At 29.9% G+C, this 25494-nt stretch overlaps 1 protein-coding gene and 1 long non-coding RNA gene across 3 annotated transcripts; both read left to right on the top strand.

Annotated features, from left to right (window-relative positions):
• Positions 1–3470: 3470 nt before the first annotated feature.
• Positions 3471–11682, top strand: LOC137823353 (zinc finger CCCH domain-containing protein ZFN-like). Of its 2 annotated transcripts, none has more exons than XM_068628452.1 (7): positions 3471–3822; positions 4705–4862; positions 5194–5256; positions 6708–6827; positions 7497–7787; positions 8897–9214; positions 11092–11682. In XM_068628452.1, exons 1-7 carry the CDS (start codon positions 3774–3776, stop codon positions 11371–11373), a joined length of 1281 nt encoding a protein of 426 aa, XP_068484553.1. In that variant the 5' UTR covers positions 3471–3773; the 3' UTR covers positions 11374–11682. The 2 variants fall into 2 exon arrangements, with proteins under 2 accessions (XP_068484553.1, XP_068484554.1); XM_068628453.1 differs by having other exon boundaries at positions 3671–4030.
• A 6986-nt stretch (positions 11683–18668) lies between these two features.
• LOC137825689 (uncharacterized) lies at positions 18669–19415 on the top strand. The gene is made up of 2 exons (XR_011083330.1): positions 18669–18820; positions 18924–19415. It is a non-coding gene; the product is annotated as an uncharacterized lncRNA (long non-coding RNA).
• The last annotated feature ends 6079 nt before the right edge of the window (positions 19416–25494 follow it).

Below are 25494 nucleotides of genomic sequence, written 5' to 3' on the forward strand. Positions count from 1 at the left end.
ATATATATATATGTATTTATTGTAAATTCATCTGATCTTTAATCAATTCAGGGTTTTAAACAAACTGTGTACTCTGATATGAGTTTTCATAGGATTGTCTTGAAAAAAAATGCAATTTGGCAACAATTTTTTCCATATTTGGAAACTAAATTATGAAAGACAATTTTTTTTTTTTTAATTATCAATAGTAATATCTAATAGGGAGATTGGTAAAATAACATCAAATGAATTTATGGTATTTTTTTGTGTGTAGAAACATATTTTCTAGGATCATTTAAATATCTCACTTGTCTAGTGGGTAATTCGTATAAAATTTCTATCTGAAATGATATGTTTGATTTCAATGTGCTTAACTTTTTTTGTATCAATACTCGTAATGGTAAAGTTTTATCTCCTCTTCTTGTTCGATGAGAGTTTTTTTCTTTAGGTTAGGTTAAAATAAACACTAATGGTGTTGTTAGGGGTTCTCCTGATTTTGTTATTTGTTGTGGTATTTTTCTTAGAAGTATGCGATAATTTATTGGTGGTTTCTTTGACGTTCTGCTTTGGTTGTTGAGTTTTATAGAGTTATACATGCTATTAAACAAACTCAAAAGACGGGTCTTACTAGTTTATGATTTTAATGTGATTTTGTCTTGGTTTGTGCTGCATTTACTGTTATGACCAATGTGCATTGGATGCTTTGTAATAGGTGGAACACATGTCTTAACTACTGTGGAAAATCAAGTTTAGGGTTTCTTGTAGTTTAGTATTTTCATTGGTATAATACACTTTCATCTAGTCTTTTCTTAGAGTTTTTTTATTAATAGGTATAGATTACCTATGTACCATTTTTGTTAATATATGAGTTTTTGTCTAATCCTTCCATATTTTTTTTGGATTTCCTTTCTTTTTTTTCTTTTAATAGTATTTTTTTCATGTGGTGACAAATGATTGTTGTTACTTGAGGTTTCAACCTAGTTGAGATGTCAAGTTTCATAGTGATACTTAACATGAAAACTTTTGTAAAATAAAATAAAATTTTTTAATTTTTAACAATTGTATTTAAGCTTTAGTCAATGGAATGTTTTTAAATAAAACAAGAATAATGAGCGATAATTTTATTAAAAGTATAAGCAAAATGTTGCAACTTAAATTTTTGTTTGTTTGAATTGTCATGCATATGGAATTGGAGGATTTAGCCGAAATTCAGGAAAAATATGTAATTGTATCTGTATTTAAAATTTATAGAAATTGACATATTTAAAAAATATAGATATAAGGTAAGTATAAGGTAATTACCAAGAAGTCAGTTTTAACATTTTTAAATTTTTTAAATAATTTTGAATAAAATATCATTTCACATTTTTAAATAATCTGAGTTGCATCCCATATCTCAATTTCAGCCGCAACACTTACATTCTTCTCTAGCTGTAATATTTGATAGAACAATTTCATATTTAAGTGTGTGTGAGAGATTTGACAATAAGATTCGTTACATTTGACGTTCTTCAATGCAAAAGATATTTTTTTTGTTGAGTTTTATACTCTATTTTTGTTATTCGCTAATTTTTTTATAGATTTTGTGTCTTTAAAAATAAAATAAAAAAAACACGATCATTACAAGTAAAAATACTACAAAACTTAGTTAACGACTAATATTCACCACACTAAGCACAAAGAACCACTAACAATTGAAAATGAAAAAAAAAAGAAATCAAACTATTTACTATACTTAGAATAATATTACTAAAATTAAAAAAAACGTATAGAGATAAAAAAGGAAGTATGGAGATCAAAAAGAATTTTCCTATTTTTTTTATTTTCTAAAGTCTCTATAAGAAGTAAGATTTCATTATTTTATAAAGTCGTGTCACTAAACTTGTGTTCATGACATCTTTATTATTATTTTAGTTCCGTTGGAACAGTAATTACAATTTATATTTTTTTTATAAAATCATACTTAGTATCACGTTTTTTTTAAGAAGTTGTTAGTGAGAATACAACTTTAGTATACGTTTTTTTTTAATTGTGAGTGACCACACGATTTTAGTGTAGTTTTTTTTAGATAGTATGAGTTTTGGAACATAACTTTTTCATTTAATATGTGTTTCCAAACACGAATTTTGTAATTCTTTTAAAATCTGCATATTCTGGTAATATCTAAATATAGTTGCACCATTCTTATAAAATTTCATTTAATAGATAAGGTGAGTGACTTCTCTGCGTGCTTTTATTAAAAATACAAATAATTGGACTATTTATTTAAAATTAAAAGTTTAAATATTATTTTATTTAAATATAAAAAATAATTTTTATTTTAAAATTAAGTGTGATTTATCGGAAGCAAGTATATATATATTTTTTTCTAAAATAAATTATTGAGATAAAAAAAAAGACTTTTTGGCCTTTCGTATAGCTTTTAAGAGAGCTTTTATTTGCATATTTTTTGCTCATAGCTTTGTTTGTTTTTATTTTCGTTTATTTTGAATTTTGTGTATTAATATGGCTCTTTTTTTGGGATGTCAACTTCATGCTAAAATTGCAAGCCGTCTTCCACGAACTTTTTTCTGCTTTCCTTTCTAAACCAATGGTTCCAAATTCGATTATCCACTCCTTTCACCTTTTTTTTTTCTTTTTCTTTATGCACCAATCATCACTCACCACATGATAATAAATATCAACCCACACCTTTTCTTTTCTTTTCTCCCAAAAATAATTCTTTCAACTTTTATCAACACCAGTAAATTAAAAACAAAGCAACAAAATCAATAAACATAGATATTTTTTTCTAATATATAGAGTTTTTTTAATATAAATCATAACTATCTTTCACTTTTAAGTTGTGCAATTAATGTATACTACACAATTAAAAATTATATTCTATATTCTAAAGTTTCATTCTTAAAAAAAAACAGTGAATAATTTGATTCTCATTCGATAGTGGCATATTCATTTCAATTTTTTAAGTTTCTTTGTGCCTTACTTTTACGAAAAAAAAATCAACATTTTTAACAAATGATCATGTACTAAACTAATAACAAATAATTTTTTTATAAAAAAATAGATAAACTATTAATAATTTGCTATTATATTTTAATTTCCGAAAATTAAAATAGATAAACTTAATTAAATCCAACTTTTTCTTTTCGTTTCTCTCTATACTTTTTAATATTTAATTTTTTCTTTCAGCAAACAAAATTTTGTGGGCTGTGACAGGGAAGCACTAGGTCACGTGGGGGTGAAAAAATCATTTTACTTTTTATCGTTTTAATTGAGAATATTATTACATGGTGTTGACGCAAAAAAAGCTGAGAAGTCAACATTCGGAAGTTAAATAAACAGGAAAAAAAGGGTGTGGAAAAAGGAAATGGCGAACTAATAGAGATAAACTAATGTGTGTTGTTGAAAAGGCGGGTGAAAAAAGCAAATAGTGTTGGTGTAACAGTAAGAGATGATTGGCGATGTATGATTGGTTGGTTTTTATTCCCTGTTCTCATTTGTGGAGTGGAGAACACAACGCCATCACCTCTCTTGCTTTCTTTTTTCTCTCTCTCTCTTTTTTTCCATGAACTTTTTTTTTTCTTTTTTATTTTTAAAAGATGATAATTTAGTAGTAATAATAAATAATAATAATATTTATTATTATTATTATTATTGATATTGGTTTTATTTAACTGTTGCTGTTGTTGTTGGGGTGAACCGGTGAAGGGTGATAGTAGTTTAAGTGAGTGTTGGAAATGGAATGTGAAGAGTGAGTGACAGGGCGGTGATGATAGTATTATTATGCGTGTATGGAATTCGATGCCGCGATTCCCGTGTCCCGAGAGCACCTTCCTCAAGGTCCTTTGCTTTTTCTCCACACTTTTCTTCTTCTTCTTCTTCTTCTTCTTCTTCTTCTTCTTCTTCTTCTTCTTCTTCGATTGTGATGAATAGCGTTGTTTCAATCTCGTTCGTTCGATCACGTGCGTTCTCGTGATCCCTGTCGCCGCCGATGATCGACGATGGATGATCGTCGCGCTTCTATTTCTTCCTATTTCGTTCTTCTGAGGTCTGATTGCATGATTCTGAGATCTGAGGTGCTTCGTTCCATGTTTCTGTTTCTTTTAATTTGTTTTATTCACGTTAGGACTAACTTGCGATATTTTTTTTCTTGAATTTCACTTCCCTGAATTTGTGTTTTCTTCACCGCTTTGAGAATGTTTGTGTTCATGTTCATGCAATTTGGCTGTTCTGCTTTTTGACTGGACAATAAAAATGGCAATCGGAGCTACTTTTTTTCTAGTTCTCTTAAATTCAAATTAGTAATGAATGGAGTATAAACTTTCCTGATTTTGTTTTGCAATTTTAAGTTTAGATACTGTGGAGTACTTTCGTGATAAATTGCTATTACTGAACTGAACATTTTAGATTTTAATTTTTTAAGGAATGTTTTAAAACTTAATTAAACCTTTTTTCACCAATTTATTTTTTAAAAGAACCTGGTGTGCAGAAAGCATGGCAACTTCGGAAAAGCCTTTGGCTTATAGCGTTCACAAACGGATTTTTCAAGAGGCCTGGATAAAAATATCGGACTGTTGAAAGTGTCCTTGAAAGTTAAATTTCATTCATATTCATAAGTCAAAGGCGAAGTTGTATTACACTAATTAAAGTGACAAATGGAAATCTAGATCATAATGATGTCTCTTATGGAGAAATTGACTTGTTCACATCATGCTGTTTCAGATGCAATGTGGCAAATTAACTTGAGGTCAAGTGAAACAATGGAATCTGGACCTTATCCTGAGCATCCAGGAGAACCAGATTGTTCATATTACATCAGGACTGGCCTTTGTAGATTTGGAGCAACGTGTCGATTTAATCATCCTCCTAATAGGAAGCTGGTATGATCCATGCAATGCTTTTGGACAAATTCTAATTATAAGTTTGTTGCATGTGTTAGCAGACGACAAAGATGCACACTCACACACACACACACTCTCACGTGGGTGAACATGGCTTGTATTTATGCATGACTTTGTTTTTTCTTTACACATCCATGATCTTTTCACGATTAAATTTATTTTAGCTGTTTTCACCTTTTTTTTAAAATAATTGTTGCTGGGTTGTAGATGGTCAAAATTATCTGTCTGTACTGTTGGTACTTTTCATTTTGATCACACATTAATTAATTAGTATAGTTACCTGACATTTTTTTCCTTGGAGTAATATCAGGCTATTGCTGCTGCACGGATGAAAGGTGAATTCCCAGAAAGGATAGGACAGCCAGAATGCCAGGCATGTACTTGTTTCTCAATGAATGCATAAGGTGCTCATTGCTTGTTTATGTGCATGCTCTGTAATTTTTTAAGGTGGAATTTTATATGTTTTAAAAAATGTAGATCTTGAACACTTTAGGATGCTAGGAATTTATGAAAAATCCCTCTTGGATCCTCTGAATTTATGCCTAAAAGTCTGGTTGCAATTAAAATCCCTAATACAAGATAGATCCTAAACTGTTGGGACAAGCGATAAGGATATGATCTATAAGGGACAGGTGATTTGGATCCTTGGTGAACTTAGATGCCAGTTGATCATTAGAATGAAATAGTGATATCCCTAGAAAGAATCTTCTCTTGTATAAGCTGGCAGTCAACCCTGGTGTGTTTGGTTAGCTCATGATTGGATAGGTGGCCATGAGAAATGCTACTGGATTATGTCTATATGTCTTTATTTTCTTAAAACCAATCCCTTTCTTGGAGACCTCTTGATTATCTCTAGATCTGAATTACTGTAGTTCAATAGCTATCACATGGAAAGTGAAGGATTTGATTTGCAACAAAGGAATATCCAGAGCGCAGTCATGAGATGGAGTAGTTATCCCACTAATCTACATTATCAGCATAAGTCTGCTGCTCATGATCAGAACCTCAACATTTAGATCCATAGGAGCATAGCACTTCAGTTTATTATAAAATATCAAAAACATGTTTCTTTTGAAAAATGGAAATATCTGTAAATTTGGTTGTTTTAAACACTCTTGTGAATGGAGGTGGGGGAAAGAGATCAGGCCGTCAACAAGTGCAGCATGTAGGCCATCCATTTTCTGTATCTCCGGAATTATTTATCTGATTTATCTGAAAAATGGCGTATTTTGGGTTGTAAACTAAACTATATTTCGAATTTGTTATCTGTATAAGAATGTCTTTGCTTAAATTTGAGGTAGTTAGTTTATGTTTATCAAACAGTAGTGCACTTTAGCATTCATCTGTCTGAAAATCAGTTAAACAATTCACTAGTTAAAGCACACCTTTTGTTTAATTATTTGTTTGTGTTAATAATTATTATTCTATGTAGTTATGTGATTTACAACCTTTATCTTCTTTAGCTCATCTTGATCATTTATATCTCCATGAGTTATAATGACTTCATATCAAACTATCAATTATTTTTTTACGAGAAAAAAAACTGTACTGACAGGGTAAAGCAATTTTACATCATCATCAATCACAAACCACTATATATGTTAAGTTTGTTGTTTTTACCATAACTACCTTAAAAATCATAGCCATAGGGATTTGTGATTGGATAACAATGTAAAACTGTTTTAGACTGTCAATCCACTGCCATTAAACTCTCTTCTTATTTGATTTTATAATTTATTATCTTTATGGGTGTTATCAATGCTAGCATCAACCTTCTACTGTTAAAAATATTACAATCCTTATTCCCTTTTTTATGCTTTCCAGTACTATTTGAAGACAGGAACTTGCAAATTTGGAGCCACATGCAGGTTTCATCATCCTAGAGACAAGGCTGGGATTGCTGGAAGAGTTGCCTTGAACATTTTAGGCTATCCACTCCGCCCAGTTAGTATTGAATATTTACCTCTTATTTATATCTTAGATACAGCAAAGGAAGTATGTGTTTGTTAGCTGTGTCCTCTCTTGTTGATTGCTTGTTTGATTTATAGCATAATTAAACTGCCTGAAACACTTTTAGACTCAACAAGTTTTAATTCAGATGCTGCTTCTTTCTATTCAGTATATGATAGAATACCAACTGATAAAAGTAGTAAAATATAATATTGAACTCTAAAATCACATAATACAGCAATACACATGCTGTCCCAAGAGCCCAGAGATAAAAGTCTTCTATGGAGATTATTCTCTGTCCACAAGCTACAAATAACTTCAGGCTGGTTAATTGCATGAAATACCATAAGATATATAGTCCTTATACACAGTTACTGGCTATTATTTTCTACAGATGACTCTCATAAGTTCATAACTACCCTTAACTCTCAATTTCCATCAGCATGCATTTTCTAAATTGTGGTGGCTTTCAATACATCTAACCTGGACGTTTTGCTTGGTTATTGATACTAGTAGTCTAATTCTATATTTTCTTTGTTTCTTGTTGATACATAGTGACCCTGAATGGATTATTGTTCTATTTAAAATCTGACACCTGATTGTTTTGTGGTGTTGTTGATATTAATAGTTAATTCTGTATTTCTTTGTTTCTTGCTGACACAGAATGAGCCTGAATGTGCTTATTATTTAAGAACCGGACAATGTAAATTTGGAAACACTTGCAAATTTCACCATCCCCAACCAAGCAATATGGTGCTTTCCATGAGAAGTTCTCCTGTTTATCCTACTGTCCAATCACCAACTACACCAGGTCAGCAGTCCTATGCGACAGGAATTACAAATTGGCCTAGTTCATCATATATTCCTAGCCCACGTTGGCAAAGTCCTTCAAGTTATGCTCCTTTAATTCTACCTCAGGGAATGGTTTCAGTGCCTGGATGGAGTGCATACAGTGTAAGCTCATCCCTTCTTTTATATGGAAGAAATAGAATGATGTGATATTCTATGTTTGTGAGAGATTAAAAGGCATACTTTTGTCCGGAGGAGAGTGTATTAAGTTAAAAATATTATTTTTTTCATTTTCTATAAACATTCATCACGTGTGTTAAAATGGGATACTTTCTTCATGATGACATGGTACACCTTGTAGTTTAGAGTTAAATTCTTGTTATCATATAAATAGAAGTTAAACTTTTAGCAGTGAGTGGGTCTGCACAATGCTTGTCATGCTTTATCTTAGAAAGTGGGCATCAAATCTTTCTAGGATAGTTTATTTTTATTTTTATATGCTTCGATAGGATCTTAGAAAGTGGGGATTAAGCCTACTCAATCTTATAAAACTGATTTGATAAGGTGAGATTTGCCCCTCATTTATATATTATAATTTGACTTTATGTGTAGTCGATGTGCAATCTCTAACACTTTAAACCCATACTACTCTTGTGTGATGTTTCATTTAGATATACTCCCTCTAGTCCTTATTATAAGGCATTGTTTAGAAGAGATTGATGGTCTTTTTTTAAGGCATTTTGTAGTTTCTATATAATATTAATTTTCTTTTTCTTGTTTACCCCTATTAAATATTATGAGTAGGTGTATTTTTTATTAACGATGAGGGTAAATTTGTATTTAAATAATCAACAAAATGAACTGAATTAATTAGTTTTATTTGTTTGTTATTTTATTCTTTTAAAAATGCTCTCTATATTAAGGATGTGAGGGAGTACAACCATTCCGGTGCTTTCACCTTACAACTTAAACCTTTAAGAGAGTTGGTTCATTGAATCATCCATATTTCCTTCGGATTTTCATTTGCCTTTGTCAAGGGCTGTTCGACTCTTGTCTATCAAGGTATTTTTTTTATGGAAAATTGATCTTGTAACTTGTTGGAGAGAAATTTTATTGCATTTATTTTCAAATAATAGATTTGTGTCATCTATTTGATTTTATGATGAACACTTATTAATACAATGCCACATGGCAGATATGTAATGGACTTTTTTTACAGATCTTGCTGTTGCTAGTATGTACCAACATCCTGATTAAACATCCATTTTTTCCAGGGTCAAATGGGGTCAGATAGTTCACAACAAACAATGGGAAATGGCCAAAGCTATGGAACTAATAGGCAAAGTGAACCAACAAATGCCGGATCCCAGGGGGCATATTCCCAATTTCGTTCTGGCTCTGTTCCTGTAGGTTTCTATGCGTTGCCAAGGGAGAACATATTTCCTGAGAGACCTGATCAACCAGATTGCCAATTCTACATGAAGACTGGAGATTGCAAGTTTGGTGCCGTCTGTCGTTTCCATCATCCACGTGAAAGGATGATTCCTGCTCCTGACTGTGTTTTGAGTCCTATAGGCCTTCCTTTACGTCCTGTGAGTTGAATTCTTGCTATTGGACTCTATATCTGAAGTTTATATTTCATTGGGATCGATTATTTTTTTCACCTGAATATACACTTGTGATAATTCTCATAGGTTGTGTTTAGTAAGGCCTCGAAAAAAAACTTGTTAAATTGGCTTGTAACTTATTTAATTTACTACTTCTTATTCTTTAGTATTTACATTTTTCCATTATTTGAATTTAAATGATCTAATTTTTAGCTTGTTTGATAGACAATTTGACATTACACAACTGTGGGACTATATGCAGATATTTTAGGAGCCTGTTCTGGAAACATGGTCCTCCGATTTAGGGTGTATATATATCTCTAAAATCAATGTAGGAGCTAAAATGAGAAATAATGCAATTTGTAAGACAGGTATACCTTTATGTGTGCTGTCTTGATAATAACTTTTTTCTGGGCTTTCATAACATGTCTCCTTTTAAAAAAAGTTAGGCCACTAACATTTTCAGAAGTCATTGACATAGGAGAATATGTTCCTATCAAGAGAAGTATAACTTACTAGCAATCTAAAATGGTTTAAATACACTTCTGTCATGGCGTGTGATAGATCCCCACCAAGAAAATGTGTTCGGTTTGGAAGATATAACATGAGAAGTGGGGGATAAGCTCCCTAACTAAGAGCAGTGACTTTGGGGACTGACTAATATCCTATGGGGCATGGATCTCACGTTGGAGAGCGGGAAAGAGAAGAGAAAGTGCAGGATATATGGTATCGGTTTCTGTCAGGTTTCTATTAGTTTGCAATTAACATTTTCATGAAATGAAAGAATCCAAAATCCCAATCACTCTATGTTAGGGATGGAATATTTTTATATTTGTTGAAAATCTCACATTGACTAAAGATAAGGTCAAATTATAGTATATAAATGGATGCAATCTTCACCTTACAAGTCGGTTTTGTGAGGTTGAATTAGGCTTAAATGCTGCTTTCTTAAAATGGTATTAGAGTCTATTCTTACGATATTCTTTGGTGTGGGAGGATGTGTTGGAGATCCCATCAGTTAGAAATAAGATTAAATTATACTATATAAGTGGAGTGCAAACTTCACTTTACAAACTGGTTTTTTGAGGTTGAGTTAGAATTAAATTTCACTTTCTTAAGAATATTTAAATATGAATTAGTTTGTCTCAGTTCTATACATCCTCCTATAAATGGTTTAAATCACAATAGATGAGAAACCCTATCTTTGAATCAAGCAAAAACATTTATAGATGTTTGTATCAACACTGAAAGCAATTGTAAGTGCAACAATAATCTGAAGCCAACTTAATGGTTTGCAATTGTAAAAGTGAAGACAGAAGAGATGATGAAAACTCTTGAACTTGGCTAGGCCTAACTCTAGCCCAAAAGCTAGTTAATGAAGGCTTGAGCTTTTATAGACCCTACTTCGGCCATATATTGGGAGAGCCGCATGGTCTGGTAGGTTGCAATGGGAAATTCACGAGGTTAGGTGGAGTTTTGTTCAGTTGATGGTGGTCCATAATCAAATCTATGATAGATTATGATATCATCTAAAATTTAGGCTGGATCTAACTCAACTTCAAAAGTTAACTAACAGATGAGGATTGTATAAGCCTTTATAAGCTTTACTTTTGTGATGTATATAGGCGATTTGGAATCTCAACAAAATATCATCAATATCTTTTTTGGCATTTGCATTGCTTCATGTGCTTAGCATATCATTCACAAAATTTGTGTCTGATATTACTCCTTTCAACTGTCCGAAATGCATTAAAGTATTTTAAGTAGATTTATGATTGTTTGTTGATTGGAGGGAGATGAGAATATATGCAATTATTTAATTTGATGCATGCTAATAGAGGCTGTGTCCCATTTTCATACAGGGAGAGCCTCTTTGTGTCTTCTATTCACGTTATGGCATATGCAAATTTGGTCCAAGTTGCAAGTTTGATCACCCAATGGGAGTCTTCACCTATAACATATCTGCATCACCTTCAGCTGATGCCCCAGGGCGGCGTTTGTTAGGTTCTTCATCTGGAACTTCTGCATTAAATTTATCATCAGAAGGACTTATTGAGTCAGGCTCAGCAAATCCAAGGAGGCTTTCATTATCAGAGACTAGACAGATTCCCTCTGGTGATGATAACATTGATGAAGAGGGATAATGATGTCTCTTGGAAATGGGTTATTTGCTTTTTACAATTTTTTCAGGGGAGAAAAGGGTAATCTGTAAATTGATTTTCCCATTGCTGAAGATGTACAGACTACAGAGTTCATGTGAAGCTGATTCTATCAACGTGCTATTTAATGCAGTTGACAGATTCAGTTGTTCTGAATTTCATGCTGTCACATTGTATAAATTTTACAAATATTTGTCACATTTGGTGGAAACCCAATGTGAACATTTCTTCAGTCCTTAAGTCAGTCTATCTATTTAATGTTTTCCCAATATGTAAAAAGTGTTTTTCTGAAAATCTATAATGATCAATGTTTGGCTCCTGTGTCAATCTTTTTTTTGGTGCAGGTTTGAAATTCAGTGCAAAGACTATTCTATGTGCGGTCTACTGTGCATACATAGAAATCTTTTTCAACAGCAAACCAACAGTATGATCAGTATCCTTTTATTTTTTTTCACATTTTTTGTTTTTCTAGTGTGCATACACAATTCTTTTGCACATTCTTATCAGAACACAACAACACTCCTATGAAGTCTTAATTCTCGTATATGTGCATGTTTTCTTCAGTCAAAATAAATGCAACTGTTCAAGAATTTTATCTGTACTTCTACTTTCCCATGATGTATTTATTCTTTTTGCAATGATTGATTGTCCTACATAGAATTCGTTTTGCAGAAGTTGAAAGGAAAGAGTCTAAACTGTGAACTTTATGGGCAGCAGAAGCCCGTTAATTTATGCTGTTTGGCAGATGCCAAGCCTCAGCGCGAATGTGACTTCTGTTCAGCCTACACAAACTACTTAACTACATGTTTCAATTAATTTTGGTGAGTGGGTGGTCCTTTCTGGCTTGGAGTTCGATTATCAGTTTACATGCAATGCAATAACTAAATCATGGTCGGGAGTTTAAATCTTCTTTTGAGGCTTTATTAGAAGCATAATTTCAGTGGCTGAAGATACATGTATTTGATTTGTTGCTCACTGATTCTAGTATGTGTTATCAATATGCTTACACAGGTACTACGTCCATTTTTCTCTTTTTATTTACTGAAACAAAGAAACGGTGTAATGATCACTGTCACGATATGCACTCTTTTGCAGTCCTGTGCTACAACCCAAATCTGTAGAAGCGTGTTTCACTGTGCTAGTGTGCTAGTTTTCTGAATCTGAAAAGAATAACGGAGTGCATTTACTATTTTTTAAAACTTCAGCTTTTTTCAAAAAATATGAAAAGTTAAAGAAAATATGCAAGGTATTTTGTTCAACTTGTTTTAAAACTGTATTTTGTTCTGCATTCCTGTTGTGATTTTTCACAAGTTAATAATTATAACTTTCATATTTTTTGGTGGAATTGACATGAGTTTTGGCTTCTGATGTGTTTTCAAACACCTTCAGTTTATATCTTGATATTTCTTGGTGAGTGATAGCATGTTTAGATCAGGTCTCAAACCCACGTCCATTTTGTAGTTGACGTAAAAGCTAATGATACTTGAAGTTTCAGATTTTGCATGTCCCGGATGCAAGTTTTTACCTGCCTGTGGACGTGGAACCAAACAGGTTATTATGAGTCAATTTGCATTTTCAAGTTTCATTGGTTAATAGCCCACAGAAATATGCAAAAGGCTTCTGTTGGATACAGCCTTTATTTAGTTGGTTGGCGAGTCATTTGGTCTAAAATCTGAACTGCTCAGATTTCTTTTTCTTTTTAACTGGAAAATTCATTCAGATTGGGTTTTTCTTTTGTGGGAAAATATTAAAAGTTTAAACTGTGGATAACACTAAACAGATGCCACATTAACTTCCTAAAGCAAAAGGATAAGCAAATACGATATATTGTTCACTTGCTATTTAGTATTTCTGTGATTGTCAGCTCTGATATGCGCCTTCACTAACCATTCTGTCTTTTTGCCTCTAATTTAGTGCGTGCACGAATTTAAAGCTGTGTGTTCTAAGGATAAATCTGCAAATTTTTCTCCCTTTTCTATATTTGATGACATGTGGTTGCTTGAACCCCTCTTAATCAAATACACTAATAAGCTGAAAAAGGAAAAGTTGACGCGCAAACAAAAACTTTACATATACAAAAAAAAGGTGTTCGGGAAACTTTTATTCATTATCAACACTTTACGTAAGTCAAAAAGTTTCAACTTTTCCTTAATGTATTGCGACTACTTTATGATTTTTTTTGTCCGTTATATTTATCATAACCAATCAAATCAAACAAAAGTGCACATAATGCGTTTCTTATTAATATAAAGTAATAAAATTTCAAACAGGGTAGTTGAGAGGTTTGTGAAACGTTGAAAATTTAAAGTCATGTGAAAGCATAAATACCGCGAAATAGAGTTTATTTTTTAGTCAAAAGGTGTATAAAACTAAGATTAAAATGATCTTTTAAAGGTCTAAATCTTTTTCTCCATCCCTGAATGCATAATTTTTGTTCCTTAAAAAAATTTAATTGTACATTTTGACAAGTTTTTTTAAATTAAACGATTTTGATCTATTATTAATGTATAATTTAATTATTAATAAATGTTACATCTATATGATCTATTATTAATATATAATTTAATTATTTATAACAAATCAAATAAGCAATTTTTTTTTTCTTAATTCAATCAATTTAAAAAATTCATTAATTTAATTTCTATTTATTTTCTCTTTTTTCTTACAAAATTTCCTTCACGGTTGTTTCTTTCCTTCTTTTTCGTGCATCTCAACAAGGAGAGTCATAAGAGAACATATGACACAGATAACTTATAAATAACTTGATTTTAGGGATTATTTTTTAAAAAGCGTACAAGTAAAATGAAAAATAAAATAAAATTAGATAAGTAAGTTAATAGATTAATTGTAACCAACTTTACATTTGTCAAGGAATGTCGTGTGTTTGTTGTTATAAGCGGATAAGTAAGTTTTAGAAGTTAATTAAAAGTTGAAAAAATTATTTCTTAAACATTATATATTGTAATGCACAATTTAGAGTTATTATTACACATTCTCAATATTCCATCTTTATATTTCTAGACGTTTATTTTACACAATATCCTTACAAAGACAAATTAAACTACTATTCTGAATATATATATATATATATATATATATATATATATATATATATATATATATATATATATACACGCACACACACATGTATAATGTATAATATATACACATATATTCTCAAATCCATTGTTTTCATTCTATTTTAAATTTTTATTTTTATATTTTTTTTCTATTTGTAGTTCCGACTACACATTTCATTATTTTATGTAATAAAAAATATTATTTGTTATTATTTAAAATAATTTGTCCCACTGTTTAAGGATTACAGATTTATTCTGAAGAGTCTAAACAAATCGAATCGAGGGCAACTTTTGAAATTTAAGTATGATTTGTAAGAAAAAAAATGATAGGCAAGTTTGATTCATTTATTTATTGAAGTTAATGAGAAGCCCTTGAGTTTGATTTATTAAAGAAGTTAGTAAATTTAAATTTGATTTGCTTAGTTAATTTTATGAGTTAATTATTATTTTTTTATGAAAAATTTCTTAAATTATGTTTGAACTTTATCAATATAACATCTAAAAAAATTATTTTAATAATAATCTACTTAAAAATAATATGCACAATTTTTTTCTTTTGAAAATAATTCATGTGCTATAAAAATAAGTTAATATTTTTCATAAATATAACTCAATAAAAACATAAACCACGTTAATTTTTTATTTAATGAGTTTTTATCCTTGATATCAAAATTTAAAGCTTAAAACAGTTCATTTAAATAATAAAGCGCACTTAGAAAACTCTTCTAATTTAAACATCTATTACTATTATTCGATATGATAGTAGTTATTGAAGTGATAGTGAAAATAACACTTTGATATTAGAAAAAAAAAAATAAACTTCCTCCTTCATGATGTTAGAGTTATATAAACTTCTAGAGAATAAAGTGATATTGTTTATTTGAAGGGAGGTTTGTAAATAACTTAGGCATGTTTGATTTTGTTTTGTTTTGTTTTTTAGTTGTTAAAACAGTTTTACGTTATCAATTTTGAAAAATAATTTATTTTAAAGATTTTTCCATCTTTCTACTTTTTTCTTCCTCTTATACCTTGTGTATACTTGTAGTAAGAAGATTATTGGGATGAGTCATTGTTAATTTTTTTTGGGATTTTTTTTCAATATGAATTCATTCCAATAGTTTGTTTACTACAAATATACAGAATGTCTAAAGTTTAAAATATGGACAAAAATCAATTTAAAATTATAGTATAAAGATGAAAAACATATTTAATCATTTTTTTAAATAGGATTGTTAAAGATATGCATGATATCCATGCTCATTTTGTTACATAACTATGCTTTTTTAAGTTCTATATATACTTGTAATCTATTTGGTGTAGTAATTGAATGAATAAGATTTCTTTTGTTTTGCTTTTCCGGTGTTTTTTTTTTCTCTCCTCTCTTTTTCTTACATGGTCGTAAATTTTTTTTTTCCCTAAATGTCCTATTCTTCTTCTTCTTTTCCGGCCTCTGTCCAAACTAATTCTTCTTCAAACTTTTTCACTCAACTCCATACTTTTTTCATTCATCTGACTCTAAAACTAAATGATGAAAACTTTTTTGTTTGGCGCTAGCAAGTTCTTGCTCAGGTTTAAGGTCTTGATCTTCTTCGGTTCTTGGAATCCTTTGCTACTACTCCATAGAATCTATCTATTAATATGTCCATTGTCAATCTCTCATTTCTTTTGCACAAGCAATATATAATCTTTTCTTGTTTGGTTTGTGGCTTCCATATCTAGTTTTATGGTCATCCAAATGATTGGTCTGGTTTCACTCATCTCATATGGGATAAGTTGAATGTTTACTACGTTTCACATACTTATGCAAAGATTCGTAAACTCAAGCTTATGCTTAAATCTCAAAAACGTGATGGTTTAATCTCGACATATTTTCTTGACATTAAAAGAGTGGTTAACTCTATTGCTACTACTGGTTTTGTGGTGTCTTCTGAAGATCATATCAACGCCATTTTAGATGATTTACTGGAGGAGTACAACGACTTCATCTCTTCCATCACCTCTTGTCTTGATCTGTATATCATTGAAGACATTGATACTCTACTTTTGGCTCAAAGAGATCGTTTCAAAAACACAAGTTTCTTGATCCTTCTCTTGCATAGGTTAATTTCACTTCTACCAACTGGGATCATACATCTCCTTCAAAACCTTTCTTTCACAAAAATTCTTACTAGAATTATGACGAAGAACATTCACTTAATTCTTCAATTTTTATGGAAATGGAGTGACTTTTGATGAAAGGTTGAGAAAAACAACATTAGAAGGAGAAACATATTGTATTAATTTTCATTTTTTTAGTTTTTAAAACCTAAAACAGAGAAATCTGTTTTTAAAAACAAATAAACAATCCTAAGTGTGTATTTGTATTGGGATTACATGTAATCCCATTGCACTTAATTGGTATTTAAAAAACATTAATGAAACATGTAAAAACTTTTTCTCTGTAACTCTAACTTCCTAATAATGTTCTTAGCAAAGTAGATACGTAAATATGATTTCTATTTTGTAATAATAAATTCAAGCATTCTTCTTAAGTTAAAAAAGAATAACAGTCCTCCAATTTAGAAACAAATAATTGATCTGTAATAACTTTTTTAATTAATCCAAACTATTTAATTAAAATTAGAATGATTATTTGATGGCAGTAATGCTTTATAAAGCAAATTGTTACATTTTTAAACTTTTTCTTATGTACTATTTTATATAATTTTTTAATTGAATTAGTTTTTAACTTTGAAATAGATTAATGAGGTCAATAAGATAATAAATAATACAGTTTTAAATTTAATATTTTCTTTAAAGTATTAGATATAATTATATATTTTTATTTGATAACACTAATCATAAAGAATATTTTTTTTTAACTTAATATTTTATTCACAGTATTATATATCATTGTATATTTTTATTTGATTACACTAATATTTGTTTAGACATACCTATTTAAAATTTTATAAATTTAGCTTTATTATATGTTTTAATCAAATTTAATTTTTTACGATGACGTAACATTGATTAAAAAATAATTATACATTTACATTTTTTTTAAATATATCATAAAAATAATTTTAATTGGACATATGAATAATATTCTTTCAAGGCCCATTACCCTCTCACATCATAAATGTATAAATAGAAATTGTGATGTCTGGAAGCTTTATAATTTTTTTTTATAAATAGAAATTGATATTGACTTTCTTTCAAAATAATTATTAAAGTATACCAAAAAAACCCCATTGAAAAACCGCTTTTAAAATACACTATACTTTCATTGACTTGAATTTATATTATTAATTAGATTTTTTTTTTCAAATTTTTTCTTAATCTTTTTAAAATTAACCATCACTGTTTTTATTTAGTTATTCATCATCTAACCAATTAAGGTTAAGAAAGAAAAAAATTATCACAAGAGTCTTATAATTAGGGGTTAGAGGTAATAGTTATTGTCAATTTAACATTTTAAAACAGTTAACAAATAGAATTAATGTTTTCCAAACATTAGTCTTAGAAAGAAATAGATGCCATAACATAGTAGTACACATTTATTATGTATAATATTAGCCATTAGCATAAAAAAATATTAATTCTCTCAAATTTACAATGAATATACAAAAATGAAATTGATTAATATTTTTATCTTTAATGAAATATTAGTTTTTCTTCCTAATTTATTTTCAAATTAATTACTTTCTCGTTCATTTAAAATATGCATTTTAAAACTTATAATTTACTTCATCTCTTTAAAAAAATATAAATTTTTAATACATGAGAAATCTATGAAATCCAATTTCATATTAAGAAATTAAAAAAAAATTCCAATTTCATATTAAGAAATTAAAAAATAATTTTTAAATTTAAATTTATCTTTATAAAATTGATTCATTTATATTCACTTATATATTATAAAATATTTAACAAGTTTATACTGATAAATTGTGTGAAAAACTATATATTATAAATATGATTCTGTAACAGTCCAACAACATATAACACAATAAAGTCAATAAACTTTGATTGATAAAAGTTCTAAATAATTTTAATATATTAAGAATTAAATTTTAAATTTAACTAAATCAACTTAATTTATATATTATAAAATATTATTTATCTTTAATTTAGTCTCCAATAATACACTAGTGTAAAAGGTTGAACTCACCATTTTAAATCCCTACAAAAAACCAATTTGTAGAAGAAACCGACATTCCCAATGTTATGTAACCCTCTGTCTGAGTGCCAAATTGCATGTTCTCAAACTCAAATCCATTGAGATGTGAAAATTTGTGAAGACCCATATGCTTGATGCAGATATACAGATATAGTGCTTCTGTTCACACCAACCCAATAAATATATTCAGGTCCACACTAATTTCTTTTCTTCTGTTTCTTTGTTACAGCACCAAGGACACTTTTTTTACTGCAAAATGCTTTCTTTTTTATAAAAATTCCTGCTTTTATTAGGTTTACAGACATTCACACATTTGGGTTGAAGAAAAAACAAAAGGAGTTTACACTTAACTTGAGTGTGGTGGAGAGAGAACTCCTTTGATACTCACAATTAAATAAATCTCAGTTTCTCTCTCACTTTTCTTGTTTTTGTTGTGTCCTCTTTACCTCTTGAAAACAAAAGGGACACTTCCTGTGCTGTTGCCTCTGTTTTCTAAGGAAACCCTTGTTCCTGTCCTTGCCCTTCTTTTCTAGCACCATCTTCTTACTTCCAACTTCCAATACATAATTCATTTTTTTTTTCCAGTATTCATAGTTTCTACTCTTTCCTTGAGCAATCTGCAAAACCAGCTATTCTGTTTAGTTATCAAACCAAGCCCAAGCTCTAATATTATTTTTCTATACACATAAATAGGCACCAAACATACATTTATGATACACCAATTTGAAGCTTGTCCACACAAGACAAGATTATCACCGGCTCCTTTCCATCATTCACAAACCTAAGAGCAAGAAGCACCTGTCACTGACCAACTAGCCAACCAACCATGATGCCTGCTCATGGCCTCATCATCTCCCTCATTTTTGTGTCCATTTTAGCCAACGAGGCAAGTTTAGTCCAAGTGAGTTTTCTCTCTCTTCTCTCTCTTTCTTTCACACACAAAACTAAAAGTTTTAATTTTTCAATTGGGTTCTTCGATCCAGCTACTTTTTTTGGTCCCCCCTTGTATTGTTTCCTGTGAATTTTCTCTGGGGTAGTGCTGTAAATTGAAAAAGATTGTTTTTTTATGATTAGGAGGCAAATGGGTCATTTCCAATGGTGCCCTTGGTGGAGGCTGGGAAGATTGAGATGATGATGATGATGAATGAGAGCAGAAGGAAACTAGGAAGCTTCCAGATATGTGCCTTGTGCACCTGCTGTGGCGGAGCAAAAGGGGTTTGCTTGCCCTCTCCTTGTTGCTATGCCATCAATTGCAACATTCCTCATAGACCTTTTGGCTTCTGTTCATTCACACCAAAGACCTGTAATTGCTTTGGATGCCATCTTTAGTCCTTCTCCCTTAGTCCCCCTATTATAGTCTTATAATAATTTGAAAAAAAAAAATTGAGGGTTATCTTTAGTTAATTCTGTTGCAAGTGTGAATGGGAAAGCAAAGTGAAGAATATCTGTTCTTGGTTAGTTTGTTTATTGCTCTTAGTTATTATTTGGGGATTGTTATTTCCAGGAATTCTTTTTTCCTCTGCTGTGCTCACTGGGATTTGTTAGAGGTGCCTGGAGATATAGTACATTGTCTGATTGTCAGAATAGCAATATATGATATAATTATATGTAGTACATGGGGAATCAAGAAAACGTTGTCCCTTTATGTGGAGATACTGGGGTTCATGATAATTTTTCACTTTTTTGAATGATTATAGTAATGCAAGTGCTCAGTGAGGCTGTCGTTTGGCCAGGACCATGATTCAACTTTACAACATATTCTCATTTTGTTTAGTCCACTTCTGCTTTCCTTCTTTAATTGTTTCATTTGTTTATTTTAACGATAAGATGTTCCTAGGCAGATTGCACTACTGAGTGTTTTTAATTCAATATTATAATGCTGATTTCTGGTATCTACTCCACCCTTTCTTCATTCTGCAATTACCTTCACTACCCCCTAACGCATTTGTTTTCCTCTGGGGCACAAAATAGTTCCACACTATCTGTTCATCAGATTACATCATTTGTTACTTAAACTATGACTTTAACAACACATATAACTCTCATTAAAAAATTTCATGCTCAACTAATTTGAAATCGTTATTAGTATGACTTTTGAGACAGTTATTACACAAATCAGCACACCTACCATGCATGATGGAATGTGATAGTGTGATATTGTTAAAGACTTTTATTAATTCTTGAATTTAAAACCTCTTATCTTAGAAGTAGTCATAGAAGTTTATTCTTGGTCTGTGGTTTGTATCTTTACTACTACTACTACTAGCACACTGGTTTGATGCAGAAATGAAATTTTATAGCCAAACTTGTAGGCAAAGTAAAACGGTGGCTCATGGACCATAAAACTGTGAAGGGGGATCTGTGATGGTTATCAATTAGGGTGGTCCCAGAATTGATAAACAGGGCACCCTTAGAAGGAGACAACAGGGGCAGATGGGTTAGCTTTTTATACTCACCTTCATTAGAGGGCACTGAGGAGTGCTAATTTTGGTGAAAAGCTCCTATGTTGATGAGTCTTAATTGTTGGTGGTGAAGATGGATGTGATGATATTAATGCATATTGGTGTACCCAACCATATACTATTATATTAAGGTGGGTGGTAGTTGGGTTGGAGAAGGGCAATTAAGCCTTTGCCACAACAAACCTACTTCTGCATTTCTAACTTGTTGGTTCACTGCTGTCTAAGCCACATGCATTAACACAATCTTGGTCTTTTGTAAGCTATTGATGATGCATTTGTAGGATTTCTTCCATAATATTAATGTACACTACCAATTCTATAATGTTTATAAAGCATGGATGTTCATTATTGTTGGTAAATATGAGGATTTGGAGTTGCATCTGAGACTGTTGTGAGAGAACATTGTTTGGGAATCTTTCTGACCTCATCTAGGTTACAACCCATGTGCTGTTGAAAGCATATTTTAAGGATCAAGCAGGAATGGGTTGTGGTTGAATCATAATTTTGCCTCTTTTTTTTTTCTCATTATGAGTCAGCTAGTTGGTTGCATCTATGTTAATTGGCAAGTCCATGTGAATAATAGTTACCCTCTTGCAGCACATACCAACCAAATTATTTACTTCACCATGTTGGCATTTTAATGTTTTTCTTTAGATATAGTTTCTTTTTGGCTTAGAAAAAAACCTTAACTGTTTCATATTGATTTTAGATAGAGCTTTTGAATGCTGCATACACACTTTATATTTGATTCAAATTGAAGGACTTAATCACTCAGTTTCTTTCTAGAATTGAAAGGTGTATCATTTTTTGCATTTTTTTTTCTATTTCTACCAAAATAATGTTATTTTAAGCATAATTTGCACAACTTGTTCTTTGATTGAATAAAGGGTATATTTTTCCCTCTTTTTTTTTCTAACAAAGGGTAGAAATTTGGTATTATTAACTTTTTTTCTATATTTTTTGTTCCATTTCTGTCCAAACAAATAAAGGATAGGTCCAAGTGTTATGCAAGTGAAGGGTATAAATAAATATGAGTAATTTACACTTACTATCGTTGAGGTTAATTAATGTAAAGATTTTTCTTTTTTTTTATCACTTACAATAATCTTCCTTGTAGAGGTATACACTAAATTAATTTTTAAACACTTAAAGAGTTGGTGTAATGTACCAAAGGTGTCAATGTTTTTCAATCAATTAAGGGAAGTAAGTATAGTAACAGAAAAAACACAAAATATTTCTAGATATTGGTTTATTTAGATGTTGATTTTTTTTATTTTTTTTAATTTGGTTCATTAAAATAGTATGCTAAATTAGTTAGATTTGTAGGATAATGGTTCAATTAAAGGGTGAATTATTTTTATTAAATAATTTATTTAAGTTAATTTTAATATTTTTCATGTTAATAAACTTTATTAGTTAAATGGATTAGCCCTTTTATCTCTCAAAAAAATTGGACTAGTAATTTTATAAGATCTTTTTTTGTTTTGTTACCATTCATACATTTTGAATTAAAATATACTTTTTATATTTTGAAAAGCCCATTATAAAAAAAAATGCACGAGACACTAATAGAAATGAAACTAAGAACTAAAGAAGAGAAAATATTAGTTTTTTTAATTTTTTACTCATATTTATATAATTCAATATATTATGGGAATTGGAAATAGAATTAAAAGGTTTGAAGTAGAATATGAATTAGTTTGATGTCTTTTGTCATTTATTGATTTTGGTGAAGTTGATTGAATAATTTGATAGGAGAGAATTGAATCAGATGGGTTTTCACACCACATGTATGTACCACTGTCATTTCAAACAATTATTCAAAGAATTCAAATAAAATAAAGTTTTTTTAACACCTAAAAACTATCTTAACAACTGTCATTTCCAATATATATATTAGGTTGACTCAAATTTAAAGTCTTTTCAGGATTTGTTGTATCAATTATGTTACTTACCATCTATATGGTCCATCATAATTATTCTGCTTTTCATCATGAATGCTTGATGTATTTGATATGAGAGTGTATTGAAAAATTTATATTATCTATAAATATAATTAAATTATAATATTATATGAATATTGATAAGTATATATTTATTTATATTTAATATTTTAATTATAAATTATTAAACTATAATAGTAAATAAATTTATTGTTTTAATTCAGGTTTATATTGTTGGATTTATTTGAATTTTAACTATTTTTTTGTGTTAATTTTGTGTTTTTTAAATTATTTTGAAGGAAGTGTTTATCTTTACAAATGAGTTAATTATAACTTTATCTTCAATTAAATTACTATTAAATTTTATTTTTTAAAATAATATTAAAATATATTTTAACAAAATTTATTGAATCATTTATGTACCGGTAAAGTTCGCACGACCGACACTTTGACTCGGCATCTGGTCCCAGTCAACCAACACAACCAAAATCATTACTCCTAAATAGGGTTAACAAGACTAATCAACGATCAAACACTAGGTAATGCACTCCTAAGCATGATCCAACTCCCTAATCCGGCCAAATAACAAAGGACCCGTGATAATCATATAAATAGACATAGATTCCAAGAATCAGGTACGTCATCATACAATATTAATAGCATCGAGTGTCGAATATTGAATTCTCACTTGAGCGTCGGAGTGTCTTTTACAGGTACCATCCAAATTTGGAATTCACGGAGGCGAGAGGTAGAACAACAAAAGAAGAGTGAGGAGTTTGTTTCAAAAGAAAGGGAAAAAGAGCATACCGACTGACCGAAGAGTGTTCAAATCGTTCTTGGTTCCAACCCGAGAATAATTTATTATCATGTCTTCTCATAAGATTTTTCATGAGAGGGTTTGTTCCCATCTTATATTAGATTATAAATATAAAAAAAAGAGTATGATAATTGTGTTTTCTTGAATATGCTATAATTTTTTTATTTTTTAAATTTTTATGATAACATATTTTTATTATACGTGAATTTGCAACATAAATCTTTACATATATACATATATCATATGTTTAGTAATTCAAAATACATCTCTCTTCAGGAAAATCATATTTTAAAACATCAATAAATTAATAAAAATAACTATATATCTTTTATCTGCTAACTAGGATCTCTTTCACCTGCAGTCTCATCTGCTCCCGTATAAAATACATGATCATCACTGATAAAGAAAACAAACACAAAACAAAACACAGGGTAAGCTAGCTATAAAAAAATTTCTATATAATTTTAATTTCAAACTAATAAACATAATTCATCAAATCTCATACAATTTCTCAAACCATCAAATGTCTATTAAAATTCATAATTCATATTTCACATGTCAGACTTATACTGACCACAACACATAGACACTTAATTCTTCTTTTGGAAAACTCGTGTGTTGACTTAGACTTAAAGACTTGCACATGTCATACTATCTCACTGTGAAATTCACGCACCTATGCGCATAAATAATCTCAATATCATCTCTCCTAGTATGACAGGGTTAATTCATATAACAGGTCAAGTTAATTATCTTTCAAACAACTTATCCATTCATATGAACCTCATTCGACTCTCACCACCTGAATAATTTCATCTATATGATTCCATTATCTCAGGAGAGTCAGGATATCTCCTTCTAAACGAATCCTTAGTTAATGCACATCCTAAACAATCTTAACACGGTATTTTCTTTTCTGAAAATACATGTCTTGATTAAAATTCATATTCTGACTATCACAATATCCAAAATCACATAATCAAATCATACAAAAGTTTAAAATTCCCAAAACACACAACAATTCATTCACTGATCATATAAATATTTAATTAAATAAATTTTCAATTAAATAAACATAAAATAAAAGTTACATTGTTTCTAAGTAAAACTATACATAAATAAATAAAACAACCTTTTAGAAGCAAATATAAAATTTTGTTTTTTTTTTACAATGGCTTGAGTGAAAAAATTTAGTGTGAACGAAAATAAACTAGTGAGTACCCAGGATTTTTGGCTTGAGCGAATTTTTTTTTTTGGTTTGAACGAAAATGGACCACTGACACTCCAGATTTTCCCCATTTTCTCTTGAACAAAATTCTATTTAGTTTGATCGAAAATGGATCAGAAAATACCTTAAAATTTAACTCATTTTCGCTTGAACAAGATCACATCTTGTTTGAGCGAAAATGAACCTGAGAGCATCTAATACTTTCATTCAAATTGTTATTTTATCAAGTATACTAAGCCAAAGTAATAAAGTCCCTAGTATAGTTGAATAATTACTCTAAATCAACATCAAACAACCAATACTCATCAACATTATCCATCAAACTATTTAAATAAAAAAACAATATAATTCAAATAAAAAACAATATAATTTTATAGAATCTACCATATATCAAATTTCACATTCTAATCTCAA

This window comes from Phaseolus vulgaris, chromosome 8 (genome assembly GCF_000499845.2).
Source record: "Phaseolus vulgaris cultivar G19833 chromosome 8, P. vulgaris v2.0, whole genome shotgun sequence".
NCBI classification, from domain to species: Eukaryota; Viridiplantae; Streptophyta; class Magnoliopsida; order Fabales; family Fabaceae; genus Phaseolus; species Phaseolus vulgaris.

What these genes read in the sequence shown, in the direction of transcription:
- LOC137823353 (XM_068628452.1), top strand. Translation starts at nt 3,774, where the DNA reads ATGGAATTCGATGCCGCGATTCCCGTGTCCCGAGAGCACCTTCCTCAA. An exon ending in ATCCTCCTAATAGGAAGCTG is followed by an intron (nt 4,863 to 5,193) that starts GTATGATCCATG and finishes GAGTAATATCAG; the next exon opens with GCTATTGCTGCTGCACGGAT. An exon ending in TAGGACAGCCAGAATGCCAG is followed by an intron (nt 5,257 to 6,707) that starts GCATGTACTTGT and finishes TATGCTTTCCAG; the next exon opens with TACTATTTGAAGACAGGAAC.